Source organism: Indicator indicator, unplaced genomic scaffold (genome assembly GCF_027791375.1).
Source record: "Indicator indicator isolate 239-I01 unplaced genomic scaffold, UM_Iind_1.1 iindUn_scaffold_61, whole genome shotgun sequence".
NCBI classification, from domain to species: Eukaryota; Metazoa; Chordata; class Aves; order Piciformes; family Indicatoridae; genus Indicator; species Indicator indicator.
The window spans coordinates 115705-130214 of NW_026539192.1; the positions used below are offsets into that span (position 1 = coordinate 115705).

At 63.1% G+C, this 14510-nt stretch overlaps 1 protein-coding gene across 1 annotated transcript; it reads right to left on the reverse strand.

Annotated features, from left to right (window-relative positions):
* Positions 1-8306: 8306 nt before the first annotated feature.
* On the reverse strand, positions 8307-11315 carry BCDIN3D (BCDIN3 domain containing RNA methyltransferase). Its single transcript, XM_054398496.1, has 2 exons — positions 11124-11315; positions 8307-8936 (listed from the first exon to the last, which is right to left on the reverse strand). Exons 1-2 carry the CDS (start codon positions 11313-11315, stop codon positions 8307-8309), a joined length of 822 nt encoding a protein of 273 aa, XP_054254471.1.
* Between the last annotated feature and the right edge of the window lie 3195 nt (positions 11316-14510).

Here is a 14510-nt window from a genome sequence, read left to right on the forward strand (position 1 = left end):
CCAAAGCCTTCTCCCCCCCACCTCTGCCTTCCACCACCTCTCCCCTTCTGACTCATGCTCTGCACACAAAGCCTGCAGTCAGCACTTCCCTCCAAACCAGCTGGAGCTGGTCTGCAGCAGCAGCAGCAGCAGTGCAGACAGCTTCAGCTGGAGCAGGGACCAGCCAGGACCTGCAGCCCTGGCAGGGAGCAGCACGAATGTGCTGGTGACAGCAGCAGCCAGAAACGCAGAGCAAGAGAGGGCATGGAGGAGGCTGAGCAGCTCCACAGCCTCCACCTCAGCCTGCAGGCAAGGAGCAGCCCCTGGCACAGCAGGCACCTGGCAAACCTGCAGCCAAGGAGAGCAGGACCTGGGTGGAACCTGGCAGCAGGGTCCCCTCCAGCAAGGGGAAGGTGGATTTGAGCCTTGGGAGTCTCCCCCCACAAGCAGCTCAGCTCTGCACTGAGGTGGCTCAAGGAGGAGCAGAGAGGGCTGGAGCTGCTCTGCTGGGAGGACAGCCTGAGAGAGTTGGGGCTGTTCAGGCTGGAGAGGAGAAGGCTCCCAGGAGACCTTCTGGTGGCCTTCCAGGATCTGAAGGGGGCTCCAAGAAAGCTGGGGAGGGACTTTGGAGGGTGTCAGGGAGGGGTAGAACTGGGGGGGATGGAACAAAACTAGAAGTGGGGAGATTGAGATTGGATGTGAGGAAGAAATTCTTCCCCAGGAGGGTGGTGAGAGCCTGGCACAGGTTGCCCAGGGAGGTGGTGGTGGAAGCCTCACCCCTGGAGGTGTTCAAGGCCAGGCTGGAGGTGGCTGTGAGCAACCTGCTGTGGGGTGAGGTGTCCCTGGGCATGGCAGGGGGTTGGAGCTGGCTGAGCCTTGAGGTCCCTTCCAGCCCTGAGAGTTCTCTGATTCTCTGATTCTAAGGTCAGGCTTGATGGAGCTCTGAGCTTTGGTTTCATTCCAGGGGCTTGGACTTGGTGACCTCTGAAGGTTCCTCCCAGCCCAGGGCATTCCCTGGTGAGAAGGTCAGAGAAGATTCCTCCTTCCAGCATGGATCCAGAGAATCCCACAATGGGTTTGGGCTGGAAGGGAGCTCAAAGCTCAGCCAGCTCCAAGCCCCTGCCATGCCCAGGGACACCTCCCACCAGCCCAGGCTGCTCAGGGCCTCATCCAGCCTGGTCCTGAACACCTCCAGGGATGGAGCCTCAACCACCTCCCTGGGCAGCCTGTGCCAGGCTCTCCCCAGCCTCACCCTCAAGAATTTCTTCCTCCTCTCCCCTCTCCATCTCCCCTCTCCCAGCTCCAATCCATCTCCCCTCATCCTGCCACTCCCAGCCCTTGTCCCAAGTCCCTCCCCAGCTCTCCTGGAGCCTCTTCAGCTCCTGCAAGCTGCTCTGAGCTCTCCCTGCAGCCTTCTCTTCTCCAACACCATCACCACCACACTCCTGCAGGGCACACCAGGCCCTCTGCAAACTGTGAAGAATTTCTTCCTCTTCTCCCCTCTCCATCTTCCCTCTCCCAGCTCCAACAAATTCCCTCCATGGCCAGAGGGTTCTGGAGCACCTCCAGCCATGGGGACTCCACCACCACCTCCCTGGGCAGCCTGGGCCAGGCCCTGACCACTCCTGCAGGGCAGAAATTGTTCCTCATGGCCAAGCTGACCCTGCCCTGGGGCAGCCTGAGGCCATCTCCTCTTCCCCTCTCCCTTCACTGCACAGTTCCCTGCTCCCAGGCTCTCTGCCCAGGAAGGGTCTGGCACAAGCTGCCATGGATGAGGCCAGGGGAGGACACAAAGATGATGCCAGGGCTGGAGCAGCTCTGCTGTGAGGACAGGCTCGGAGGGGACCCCAGGATCTGAGGGGACCTCAGGATCTGATAGGACCCCAAGATCTGATGGGACAGGAGGCTCGGAGGGGACCCCAGGATCTGAGGGGACCCCAAGCTCTCAGGGGACCTCAGGCAATGAGAGGATCCCAAGCTCTGATGAGATCCCAAGCTCTGAGGGGACTCCAAGTTCTCAGGGGACCTCAGGCTCTGATGGGACCTCAAGCTCTGAGGGGACCCCAGGCTCTGAGGGGGCTCCAAGCCCTGGTGGGACCCCAAGCTCTGAGGGGACAGGAGGCTCCAATGAGACCCCAAGCTCTGGTGGGACCCCAAGCAAGCTCTGATGGGACAGGAAGCTGCTGCCACTTCCCAACCTTCTCTCCCCTGAGTGCTTCCTCCAGCATGCAGCCAGGGGACCTCTTCCCTCTCCCCAAGCACTTCCCCCTGAGGAGCTTTTCCCACCAGCAGCACCTCCTGGGACCTTGCAGGAGCTGAGTGAGATGAAAGGGAGCTGGGGAAGGAGGAGAGCAGTGCCAAGGGCCAGCCAGGAGAGGAGCCTCCCTCCTTTGCCCCCTTTGATCTCCACCAAGGAGCCCTTGGAGCATCTTTGATGTGTCAGCCCTGGCAGCAGGACAGGCAGGCTGCAGCATGACTGCTCCTGGATTGCAGCTGCTGGGGCAGCAAAGCCTCAGCTCAGCACCTTCTGAGCCTCTCTCACAGCCCTCCAAAGGGCTGGGGAAGAACTCAGAGGGCCAAGGAGGGGACACCACCCTCAGACTCAGCTCCTTGGCACTGCCATGGCAGAGAGAGACACAACCTGCAGGGTCCAGCAATGACTCAGAGCTCCTTGGCAGGGCCTCCTGAAGCTCTCCAGAGGAGGAAGCAGGGCAGAGGACCTCCCATGGCCAAGCTTGGGTGTGTGCTGGAGATGAGAGGAGGTTGATCCAGCACAAAGGCACTCATCTGAGAGCTCTTCTGTTGTGCAAACATCCTCCTGGTCCCTCCTGGTCTTCCCCTGCTTCACACCAAGGTCCCCAAGCTGCAGCACTGCCTCAGCTCTGGGGCCCCCAGCACCCAGGAAGGACCTGGAGCTGCTGGAGAGGCTCCAGAGGAGGCCAGCAAGAGGCTGAGAGGCTGCAGAACCTCCCCTGTGGGGCCAGGCTGGGAGAGTTGGGGCTGTGGAGCCTGGAGAAGGCTGCAGGGAGAGCTCAGAGCAGCTTGCAGGAGCTGAAGAGGCTCCAGGAGAGCTGTGGAGGGACTTGGGACAAGGGCTGGGAGTGGCAGGATGAGGGGGGATGGATTGGAGCTGGGAGAGGGGAGATGGAGAGGGGAGAGGAGGAAGAAATCCTTGAGAGTGAGGCTGGGGAGAGCCTGGCACAGGCTGCCCAGGGAGGCTGTGGCTGTCCCCTCCCTGGAGGTGTTCAGGACCAGGCAGGATGAGGCCCTGAGCAAGCTGGGCTGGTGGGAGGTGTCCCTGGGCATGGCAGGGGCTTGGAGCTGGCTGAGCTTTGAGCTCCCTCCCAACCCAGCCCCATTCCATGACTCCCTGAATCCTGCAGGACACTGGGATGGAATTGTCCAACTGCTGCCAGCAGGTCCCAGGGCAGTGCCCTGTGAGCTTCCTGTGCTCTGTGCTGGCTCCTGGGCTCCATCAGACCTTGCCTGAAGAGCTCCCAGCACTGAGAAGCTTCCTGATGTTGGTGCTGTGCTTGCTCAGCACCTGGGAGGATGAAAGGTCCTGCTGGGCAGGGAGCTGCCATGGCCCATGGGGAATCACTGCAGGAGGTGTAATTAAGCTGCCCCAGCTTCAAAGGCCCTAATTAAGTCCCAGGCCACTGCTCTGGAGCAACTCACAGCTGACTGCCTCCTGCCTGGGGGAGGGGAAATGCAGGAGAGGTGAGGAATGGACTCCTGGAATCAGCTTGGCTGGAGAACACCTCCCAGCTCCCCCAGCCCAACCCTGCCTGGGCTGGGGCTCAGCCCTGGCCCTCAGCACCACATCTCCACAGCCCTGAAACCCCTCCAGGGATGGGGACTCCACCTGGGCAGCCTGGGCACAGGCTTTGGGAAGCCTTCCAGGGGAGAAGTTTCTCCTGATGGCCAACCTGAACCTCCCCTGGGGCAGCTTGAAGCTAGCACCAGAGCTGGGGCTGAAGGCTGCCAGGTTCTGGATGTTTCTGCAGGTTCTGGATGGTTCTGCAGCTGCTGCCAGGCTCTGCAGGGAGTGAGGCTGAGGTGGAGCCCCTGAGAGGTCCTGGTTTGGTTTTTTCTCTTTGCCTTAACTCTTGGTGCAGCCCAGACACACTTCACAGAGTCACAGAATGCATCAGGTTGGGAGGGAGCTCAAAGCTCAGCCAGCTCCAAGCCCCTGCCATGCCCAGGGACACCTCCCACCAGCCCAGCTTGCTCAGGGCCTCATCCTGCCTGGTCCTGAACACCTCCAGGGAGGGGACAGCCACAGCCTCCCTGTGCAGCCTGTGCCAGGCTCTCCCCAGCCTCACCCTCAAGGATTTCTTCCTCCTCTCCCCTCTCCATCTCCCCTCTCCCAGCTCCAATCCATCCCCCCTCATCCTGCCACTCCCAGCCCTTGTCCCAAGTCCCTCCACAGCTCTCCTGGAGCCTCTTCAGCTCCTGCAAGCTGCTCTGAGCTCTCCCTGCAGCCTTCTCTTCCAGCCCCAACTCCCCCAACCTCTCCTTGTAGGATTTTATTCCTCATGTCCTATCTCCATCCAGCTTCTCCCAGTCTGAAGCCACCACCCCTCACCCTGTCACCCCCTGCCCCCCAGGGTGTGTGGAAGAGAAGGGTCAGGGGTGCAGGAGCCACCTCCTGGGGATGGGAATCACCGTTTGGCTCTTCCACCTTCCTAGCAACCCTTGGAGGGAACCTTCCTCAGCCCTCCCGAGCTGAGCAGGGGCAGCCCAGGGCTGCTGTTTGACAACCAAACAGCAACAGACACCGAGAGAGGCAGCAGGAGGAGCCCCCGGGGCCGGGCTGGAGCTTGCACGATCCTCCAGTGCCACCAGCAGCTCAGGGTGGGACAGAGCAGGAGGGAAAGGGAGGCTCAGGCTCCAGCCCTTGGCTCAGCCTCCAGCCCTTGGCTCAGCAGAGCTTGCTCCCAGCTGAGCTTCTCCTGCCTCGTGGAGTCCAACCAGGGAAAGGGCAAGGGCAGGGTCCTGCCCCTGGGGATGGAGGGAGAAGCTCCTGGAGCAGCAGAGGGAGGGCTGAGAGCTGGGGAGGGATCCACAGAGCAGGAGCTGGCAGGGCTGGGGCACAAGAAGGTGCCCAGCAGGCAGCAACCTGCCCTGGTGGCCAAGAAGACCCCAAGGGGGTCCTGGGGGCAGGCAGAGGAGTGTGGGCAGCAGGGCAAGGGAGGTTCTGCTGCCCCTCTGCTCTGCTCTGCCCCAGGCAGCACACAGCTGGAGGAGGCCTGGGGCCAGTTCTGGGCTCCCCAGCTGCAGAGGGCCAGGGAAGGGCTGGAGAGAGTCCAGAGGAGGCTGGGAAGCTGCTGAGGGGCCTGCAGCAGCTGTGTGAGGAGCAAAGGCTGAGAGCCCTGGGGCTGAGAGCCTGCAGAAGAGCAGCCCCAGAGGGGAGCTGAGCAATGCTCAGCAAGAGCTAAAGGAGCTGTGGGCAGGGGGCAAGAGGCTGGGGCTGGCATCTGCTGAGTGGTGCCCAGGGCCAGGCCAAGGGGCACAGAGTGGAGGCCAGGAGGAGCTCCAAAGTTGTTTGGGGTGAGGCTGCTGGAGGCCTGCAGCAGGCTGCCCAGAGAGGTTGTGGAGAGCTTCCAACCCCCCCTGGGCACTGTGCCCCTGGGCAAGCTGCTGGGGGTGCCCTGCTGGGGCAGGGGTGGGGGTTGGGCACTGGGGGAGCTCCAGAGGTCCCTTCCAGCCTCTCCATGCTATGAACATCATCTGAGAGGCTTCATGAGCAGTGAGAAACATTCTCCATGGGCTGCAGGAGGGAACAGGCATTGGGAGAGCCCTCAGGATGCCACCTGGCACACAGGCCATGGCACAAAGGCTCTCCTGTGACTCCCAGAGGGACATCAGCCCAGCCTAGGAAGTCTCCTTAGGATGACCACCACAGGCAGGAACATCTGGCAGCAGCTGTGGGGCAGAGGAGCTCCCAGGACTGTAAACATTCCCTGTGGAGCTGAAGACTTAAGGCTGCAGTTGGCTCAGGAACCTCAAAGCCTTCCTGTGCCCTACTCAGGCCCTGACACCTCCTGCAGCCTCCCAGTGTGCCACAGCTCTGTCCCTGCAGCTCAGCAGCAGCTCTGCACCCAGCAGGATGTGGGCAGCCAGGACACCCCCAGGGTGGACTCTTCCCTCTGAGCTCACAGAATCCCAGGCTGGAAGGGAGCTCAAAGCTCAGCCAGCTCCAAGCCCCTGCCATGCCCAGGGACACCTCCCACCAGCCCAGGCTGCTCAGGGCCTCATCCAGCCTCGTCCTGAACACCTCCAGGGAGGGGACAGCCACAGCCTCCCTGGGCAGCCTGTGCCAGGCTCTCCCCAGCCTCACTCTCAACAATTTCTTCCTCCTCTCCACTCTCCATCTCCCCTCTCCCAGCTCCAATCCATCCCCCCTCATCCTGCCACTCCCAGCCCTTGTCCCAAGTCCCTCCACAGCTCTCCTGGAGCCTCTTCAGCTCCTGCAAGCTGCTCTGAGCTCTCCCTGCAGCCTTCTCCAGGCTCCACAGCCCCAACTCTCCCAGCCTGGCCCCACAGGGGAGGTTCTGCAGCCTCTCAGCCTCTTGCTGGCCTCCTCTGGAGCCTCTCCAGCAGCTCCAGGTCCTTCCTGTGCTCAGCCCCAGAGCTGAGGCAGTGCTGCAGGTGAGGGCTGAGCAGAGCAGAGCAGGGCTGGGGGTGAAGGAACTCAAAGCTTTGCTGGAGGTGGGGGGGATCCAAGGCTGCCTTTGCCTCTCCTCTCTCACTGCAGGAGTGAAGCACAGGGAGGCCCCAGCCAGGACAAGTCAGAGCCAGCTCAGGTTTCCCTCCTGCCCTGCTCAGGCTCTGGGCAGAGATCTGCTGGAGCAGAGCTCCTCCTGCAGGAGAAGGCCTCCAAGCTCCCAGGACACCACCCAGCTCCTGAGCTTCCCTCTGCCCTGGCAGACAGGGAGGAAGGAGCAGAGCAGAGAAGGTCCTGAGGGCAACCACTTCCCTCTGCCTGGGGGTCACTGGGAGCCCAAAGGTGTTGGCTCCAACCCTCCACCCAAGCCAACAAACTCCTGTGGATGAAGATCCCAAAGCATGAAAGAAATCAACCTGAAACGAGACCAAAGCTCCAACTGGGTTTTTCTTTCCTCCTTTCTTCCTTCATTTTCCTGCAGAACCCCAACCCCAACTCCCCCAGTGAGAGCTGAGAGACCTCATCCCTGCCCTGAAGTAGCTTCAAGCTTCACCAGAACCTCCCCACAAGCCTGCCCTCAGCCCCTGGCACTGCTGGGGGCTTGGAATCCCTGGGGAGAAGCAGGAAGGAGCCAAAAGCCAGCAGGAGGTCTCCATCAGTTCACTTCTTTTTACTTTACTGCCCCCAAAAGGCACCAAATGTCCAACCCCTGCCCCCTTCAAGCCCTCTCCCACCCAACCCACCCCCAGGCATCACCACACCACCCAGAGCCAGCTGGGAGGTGCCTCAAGCATGGCCTGAGCAGTGTCCCAGCATCACAGAGGGCTTGGAGGGACCAGCAAAGGTCTCCCTGCAGCCAGCAGGGACAGCCCTGGGCAGAGCAGGGAGCTCAGAGCCTCCCCAGACAACCTGACCCGGGATGGGGCCAGGGATGGAGCAGCTCCAACCTCTGGGCAGCCTGGGATGGGATCTCCCAAGCCTCAGCATCAAAACTTCCTTCTCTCCCCTCTCCATCTCCCCTCTCCCAGCTCCAATCCATCCCCCCTCATCCTGCCACTCCCAGCCCTTGTCCCAAGTCCCTCCCCAGCTCTCCTGGAGCCTCTTCAGCTCCTGCAAGCTGCTCTGAGCTCTCCCTGCAGCCTTCTCCAGGCTCCACAGCCCCAACTCTCCCAGCCTGGCCCCACAGGGGAGGTTCTGCAGCCTCTCAGCCTCTTGCTGGCCTCCTCTGGAGCCTCTCCAGCAGCTCCAGGTCCTTCCTGTGCTCAGCCCCAGAGCTGAGGCAGTGCTGCAGGTGAGGGCTGAGCAGAGCACAGCAGGGCTGGGGGTGAAGGAACTCAAAGCTTTGCTGGAGCTGGGGGGGGATCCAAGGCTGCCTTTGCCTCTCCTCTCTCACTGCAGGAGTGAAGCACAGGGAGGCCCCAGCCAGGACAAGTCAGAGCCAGCTCAGGTTTCCCTCCTGCCCTGCTCAGGCTCTGGGCAGAGATCTGCTGGAGCAGAGCTCCTCCTGCAGGAGAAGGCCTCCAAGCTCCCAGGACACCACCCAGCCCATCCCAGCGCCTCCCCACTGTCTGCTCTTCCCCTTCCCACTCTGCCTTCACCTCCCACCACCCCAAGCTTGCTGAAGGCCTCACCCCCTCCCCCACACACCTCGCAGCCATCACCGCAGCTCCCCTGCCACCTCCTCCTCCTGCTCCCGAACCTCCCTGGCCTGCTGCCTGTTGGCTTTGAAGAGCAGCAGGCTCCTGTCCCAGCTGGTGCTGCCAAAGCAAGCCACCAGCTGCATGGAGCAGTCCCTGGTGAGGATCTGGGTGACCTCCTGGGCCATGTCCCCCTGGATGCTGAGGGAGCTGAAGTGGTCGAAGTCCCTCCGGCCCAGCCTGCGCAGGCGCCGCGCCGCCGCCCGGTAGCACTTCCAGGGCTGGGGTTCCACCAGCAGGAAGCTGCAGAGGGAAGCCAGGAGGGCCAGGAAGTGCTGCAGGCCTCCATCCCCGTGGTGCAGGTGGATCCACATGGTGAGGGACATGCAGAAGCCGATGTCGAAGCCGGAGCGGCCGAAGCGGCTCAGGTAGGAGCCCAGCAGGGCGGCCCTGGAGCTGGGCTCCATGATGTCCAAGGTGGCGAAGGAGATGGAGGTGGGGAAGGGGCTGCCCTGCCGGGCCCTGGCCACCAGGGCTGGGTCGATGTCACAGCACAGCAGCTGCAGGTCTTCGCCACCCGCGGGGTGGGCCGGGCTGGCTTCGCCCTCCCGGAGGTCCAGCAGGTGGCGGTAGAGAGCCACACTCAGCTCCTGGGAGCGGGGGGAGAGGGAGGAGAGAGGGGTCAGGGAGGGGGGAGGGATTGGGTAGGGAGGGAGGAGAGAGGGAGGAGAGAGGGGGCAGGGAGGTGGGAGGGAGGGAGGAGAGAGGGGGCAGGGAGGGGGTAAGGAGGGGGTAAGGAGGGGATAGGAAGGGAGGAGAGAGGGGGCAGGGAGGGGGTCAAGGAGGGGGGCAGGGAGGGGGTAGGGAGGAGGGAGAGAGGGAGGGGAGGGAGGAGGGGAGGAGAGAGGGAGGAGAGAGGGAGGAGAGAGGGAGGAGAGAGGGAGGAGAGAGGGAGGAGAGGGGAGGAGAGAGGGAGGAGAGGAGGGAGGAGGGAGGGGAGGAGGGAGGGGGAGAGGGAGGAGGGAGGGAGGGGGAGGAGAGGAGGGAGGGGAGGAGGGAGGAGAGAGGGAGGGAGAGGGAGGAGAGAGGGAGGAGGAGAGGGGAGGGAGGGAGGAGAGAGGGAGGAGGGAGGGGAGGAGGGAGGAGAGAGGGAGGAGGGAGGGAGGAGGAGAGGGAGGAGAGAGGGAGGAGAGAGGGAGGAGAGAGGGAGGAGAGAGGGAGGAGAGAGGGAGGAGAGGGAGAAGAGAGGGAGGAGAGGGAGAAGAGAGGGAGGAGGGAGGGGGGGAGGGAGGGAGGGAGAGGAGAGAGGGGGAGGGGAGGGGAGGGAGGGAGGAGAGAGGGGGTAGGAGGAGGGAGAGAGGGGGCAGGGAGGAGAGGGAGGAGAGAGGGAGAGAGAGGGAGGAGAGAGGAAGGGAGAGGGAGACGAGAGGGAGAGAGAGGGAGGAGGGAGGGAGGAGGGAGGGAGGAGGGAGGGAGGAGGGAGGGAGGAGGGAGGGAGGAGGGAGGGAGGAGGGAGGGAGGAGGGAGGGGGAGGAGGGAGGAGAGAGGGAGGAGAGAGGGAGGAGAGAGGGAGGAGAGAGGGAGGAGAGAGGGAGGAGGGAGAGAGGGGAGTAGTGAGGGGGCAGGGAGGGGGTAGGGAGGGGCAGGGAGGGAGGAGAGCGGATAGAGAGGGTAGGGAGGGGGCAGGGAAGGGGTCAGGGAGAGGGTCAGTGAGGGGTAATGGAGGCGGGCAGGGAGGGAGGGCTCATGGAGGGGGCAGGGAGGGCTCAGGGACAGGGGTAGAGAGATCTCAGGAAGGGGGCAGGGAGGGCTCAGGGAGGGCTCATGGAGGGGGGCAGGGAGGGCTCAGGGAAGGCTCATGGAGGGGGCCAGAGAGGGCTCAGGAAGGGGGCAGGCAGGGCTCAGGGAGGGCTCATGGAGGGGGGCAGGGAGGGCTCATGGAGGGGGGCAGGGAGGGCTCAGGGAAGGCTCAGGAGGGGGCAGGGAGGGCTCAGGAAGGGGGCAGGGAGGGCTCAGGGAAGGCTCATGGAGGGGGCAGGGAGGGCTCAGGGAGGGCTCATGGAGGGGGCCAGAGAGGGCTCAGGAAGGGGGCAGGCAGGGCTCATGGAGCGCTCAGGGACGGGGGTAGGGAGATCTCAGGAAGGGGGCAGGGAGGGCTCAGGGAGGGCTCAGGGAGGGGGGCAGGGAGGGCTCAGGGAAGGCTCATGGAGGGGGGCAGGGAGGGCTCAGGGAAGGCTCATGGAGGGGGGCAGGGAGGGCTCAGGAAGGGGGCAGGGAGGGCTCAGGGAGGGCTCATGGAGGGCGCCAGAGAGGGCTCAGGAAGGGGGCAGGCAGGGCTCATGGAGCGCTCAGGGACAGGGGTAGGGAGATCTCAGGGAGAGGGGCAGGGAAGGCTCATGGAGGGGTTCAGGCTGCCCAGGGAGGTGGTGGTGGGGTCCCCATGCCTGGAGGTGTTGCAGACCCCTGCGGCCATCACTCCTGTGGCCATGGCTTGGTGACCACGGAGGGGCTGGCTTGATGCTGGCCCTGAGACGCCCTCAGAGCGCTTTCCCTCTCCCTCCACGATCCTTCGCCCCTCCCGCTTCACCCCAGAGCTCTATCTCCCCAACACCTCCGAGCGCTCCAAACCCGAGACTCCAAAACCCACCCCGGAACCAGCCGGGGCCAGCACAGCGCCAACCTCTCCTTCCCCAGCAGGGCACCGGCGAGGCGCCAGCAAGCCGCCAGCACGCCCAGAACCGCGGAGCGCTGCTCCTCCCCCCGGGCTCTCCCCGCTCCCGGCCGCCCACCTCCACCCCCCGACCCCCGTCCCGCTGCCCGCAGAGCCCCCGCGCTACCCCCGAGTTGCAGCCCACGTCCAGCCCCAGCAGCGGGCGAGGCTCGGAGGGGAAGAGGCTGCGCAGGAGGCCGGCGGGCAGCAGCCGCAGGCGCTCCTCGGGAGGGTGGAAGCGGGAATAGTTCGGGAAGTTGCCATAGGGAGCGGCGCCGGGAGGCGGCGGCGGAGCCCCGTCCGCGATGGGCGCCGCCATGATCTGCGCTGCTCCGGGAGGGCAGCGGGAGGCAGCAGAAAGGTTCCGGCGCATAAAGGTTCCGGGGGGAGGGTGTAGAGGCAGCAAAAAGGCTGCGAGGGGAGGGATTGGGAGGCAGAAGAAAGGCTCCGGGGGAGGGTTTGAAAGGCAACAGAAACGTTCCCGGGGGAGGGTTTTGGGAGGCAGAAGAAAGGTTCCGAGGGAGGGATTGGGAAAAAGCAGAAAGGTTCCGAGGGGAGGGTTTGGGAGGGAGCAGAAAGGTTCCCGGGGGAGGGTTTGTGAGGCAGAAGAAAGGTTCCGAGGGGAGGGTTTGGGAGGCAGAAGAAAAGTTCTGGGGGAAGATTTTGAGAGGCAGCAGAAAGGCTCCGAGGGGAGGGTTTGGGAAAAAGCAGAAAGGTTCCGAGGGGAGGGTTTGGGATGCAGAAGAAAGGTTCCCGGGGGAGGGATTGGGAGGGAGCAGAAAGGTTCCCGGGGGGAGGGTTTGGGAGGCTGCAGAAAGGTTCCCGGGGAAGGGTTTGGGAGGGAGAAGAAAAGTTCTGGGGGAAGATTTTGGGAGGCAGCAGAAAGGCTCCGAGGGGAGGGTTTGGGAAAAAACAGAAAGGTTCCCGAGGGGAGGGATTGGGAGGCAGCAGAAAGGTCCCCAGGGGAGGGTTTGGGAGGCAGCAGAAAGGTTCCGAGGGGAGGGTTTGGGAGGCAGAAGAAAGGTTCCGGGGGGAGGGATTGGGAGGCAGAAGAAAGGTTCCCGGGGGAGGGATTGGGAGGCAGCAGAAAGGTTCCGAGGGGAGGGTTTGGGAGGCAGAAGAAAGGTTCCGAGGGGAGGGTTTGGGAGGCAGAAGAAAGGTTCCGAGGGGAGGGTTTGGGAGGCAGAAGAAAGGTTTCGAGGGGAGGGTTTGGGAGGCAGAAGAAAGGTTCCGAGGGGAGGGTTTGGGAGGCAGAAGAAAGGTTTCGAGGGGAGGGTTTGGGAGGCAGAAGAAAGGTTCCGAGGGGAGGGTTTGGGAGGCAGAAGAAAGGTTCCCGGGGGGAGGGTTTGGGAGGCAGCAAAAAGGTTCCCGGGGGGAGGGTTTGGGAGGCAGCAGAAAGGTTTCGAGAGGAGGGTTTGGGAGGCAGAAGAAAGGTTTCGAGAGGAGGGTTTGGGAGGCAGCAGAAAGGTTCCCGAGGGGAGGGTTTGGGAGGCAGAAGAAAGGTTTCGAGAGGAGGGTTTGGGAGGCAGCAGAAAGGTTCCCGAGGGGAGGGTTTGGGAGGCAGAAGAAAGGTTTCGAGAGGAGGGTTTGGGAGGCAGCAGAAAGGTTCCCGAGGGGAGGGTTTGGGAGGCAGAAGAAAGGTTCCCGGGGGGAGGGTTTGGGAGGCAGCAGAAAGGATCCCGGGGGAGGGATTGGGAGGCAGCAGAAAGGTTCCGGAGGCAGGGGGCAGGCGTTTGGCATCCTGGTGAGCCTTGCTGGCTTGTCAGGGCCAGTGTGGGTCAAGGGCAGTGCCAGCCTCCCGCTGCCAACAGCCTGGCACAGCCCCCCGGGCACAGCGCTTCTGGCTACACTGGAGTGAAGAGAAGAATCCTGAGAGATTCTGAGTGGAACACAGAGCCTGCAGGGGCTGACAGCAGGGCAGGGGAAGAGGAGTGGCTCCAACCGCCCTGGGGTCACAATCCCAGCATGGAAGGGCTGGGAAGGGATCTCTGGAGCTCCCCCAGCCCAACCCCCACCCCTGCCCCAGCAGGGCACCCCCAGCAGCTTGTCCAGGGGCACAATGCCCAAGGGGGGTTGGAAGCTCTCCACCCCAGCAGACTCCACAACCTCTCTGGGCAGCCTGCTGCAGGCCTCCAGCAGCCTCACCCCAAACAACTTTGGAGCTCCTCCTGGCCTCCACTCTGTGCCCCTTGGCCTGGCCCTGGGCACCACTCAGCAGATGCCAGCCCCAGCCTCTTGCCCCCTGCCCACAGCTCCTTTAGCTCTTGCTGAGCATTGCTCAGCTCCCCTCTGGGGCTGCTCTTCTGCAGGCTCTCAGCCCCAGGGCTCTCAGCCTTTGCTCCTCACACAGCTGCTGCAGGCCCCTCAGCAGCTTCCCAGCCTGCCCTGGACTCTCTCCAGCCCTTCCCTGGCCCTCTGCAGCTGGGGAGCCCAGAACTGGCCCCAGGCCTCCTCCAGCTGTGTGCTGCCTGGGGCAGAGCAGAGCAGAGGGGCAGCAGAACCTCCCTTGCCCTGCTGCCCACACTCCTCTGCCTGCCCCCAGGACCCCCTTGGGGTCTTCTTGGCCACCAGGGCAGGTTGCTGCCTGCTGGGCACCTTCTTGTGCCCCAGCCCTGCCAGCTCCTGCTCCGTGGAGCTGCTCCCCAGCTCTCAGCCCTCCCTGTGCTGCTCCAGGAGCTTCTCCCTCCATCCTCAGATGCAGGACCCTGCCCTTGCCCTGGTTGTCCTCCATGAGGTTCCTCTCCCTCAGCTCTCCAGCCTGGATCAGCAGCACCTGAGGGGTGTCAGCCACTCCTCCATGTTTGGGACCACCACAATGTCACCTTTGGAGCATTTCCCACCTCTCTTGGCAACCTGGGCCAGGGCCTTACCACCTTCTTCTTCTCAGCTGCTGTCAAAGCCCATCTGGAGGTGGACAACCCAACCCTGGGCAGCACTTTCAGAGCTTTTCCAACCATATTTTTTCTCACTTTAATCAACCAGACAGCTGCAGAAGGACTCCTCAGTGAGACTTCAATCCCAGCCCAACATGGGAATGCCCCTGGATTGCCCAGGGCAATCAGCAGGGAGCTGGGAGGAGGGTTTGGAGCAGAAGGAACCCAAAGCTGGTGGTTAAAGGAGGGAAGGAGCTGGCATGGGACAGGTTTCAGGCTCAGATCTGCTCTGGGAGCCTGGATTTAGTTTGCTGAGCTCAGGGTGAGGAGCAGAGGGCGCCAGGAACTCAGCAATGAAGCTGCCCAACTCCTGCCTGCCTCCAAACCCTTCTGCTGGGTTGTGCTGGGCGTGGAAGAAGCCAGCAGGGATCTGCAGAGGCTTCCTCACACCATGGCATGAGGTCCAGCTTGTCCCAAAGCACCTCAGGCACGGAAGGGAAGCAGAAAGTGTGACAGAAATGGAAATCTCCTTCTCCAGGCAGAGGACTTCAGGTTTTCTGAGGTCTCCTCTGACTCTGCTTCTATTTAGGGTCCAAAAATCCTCTCCTGTTTGCATTAGACAAAGGAAAGAGCAAAATCCC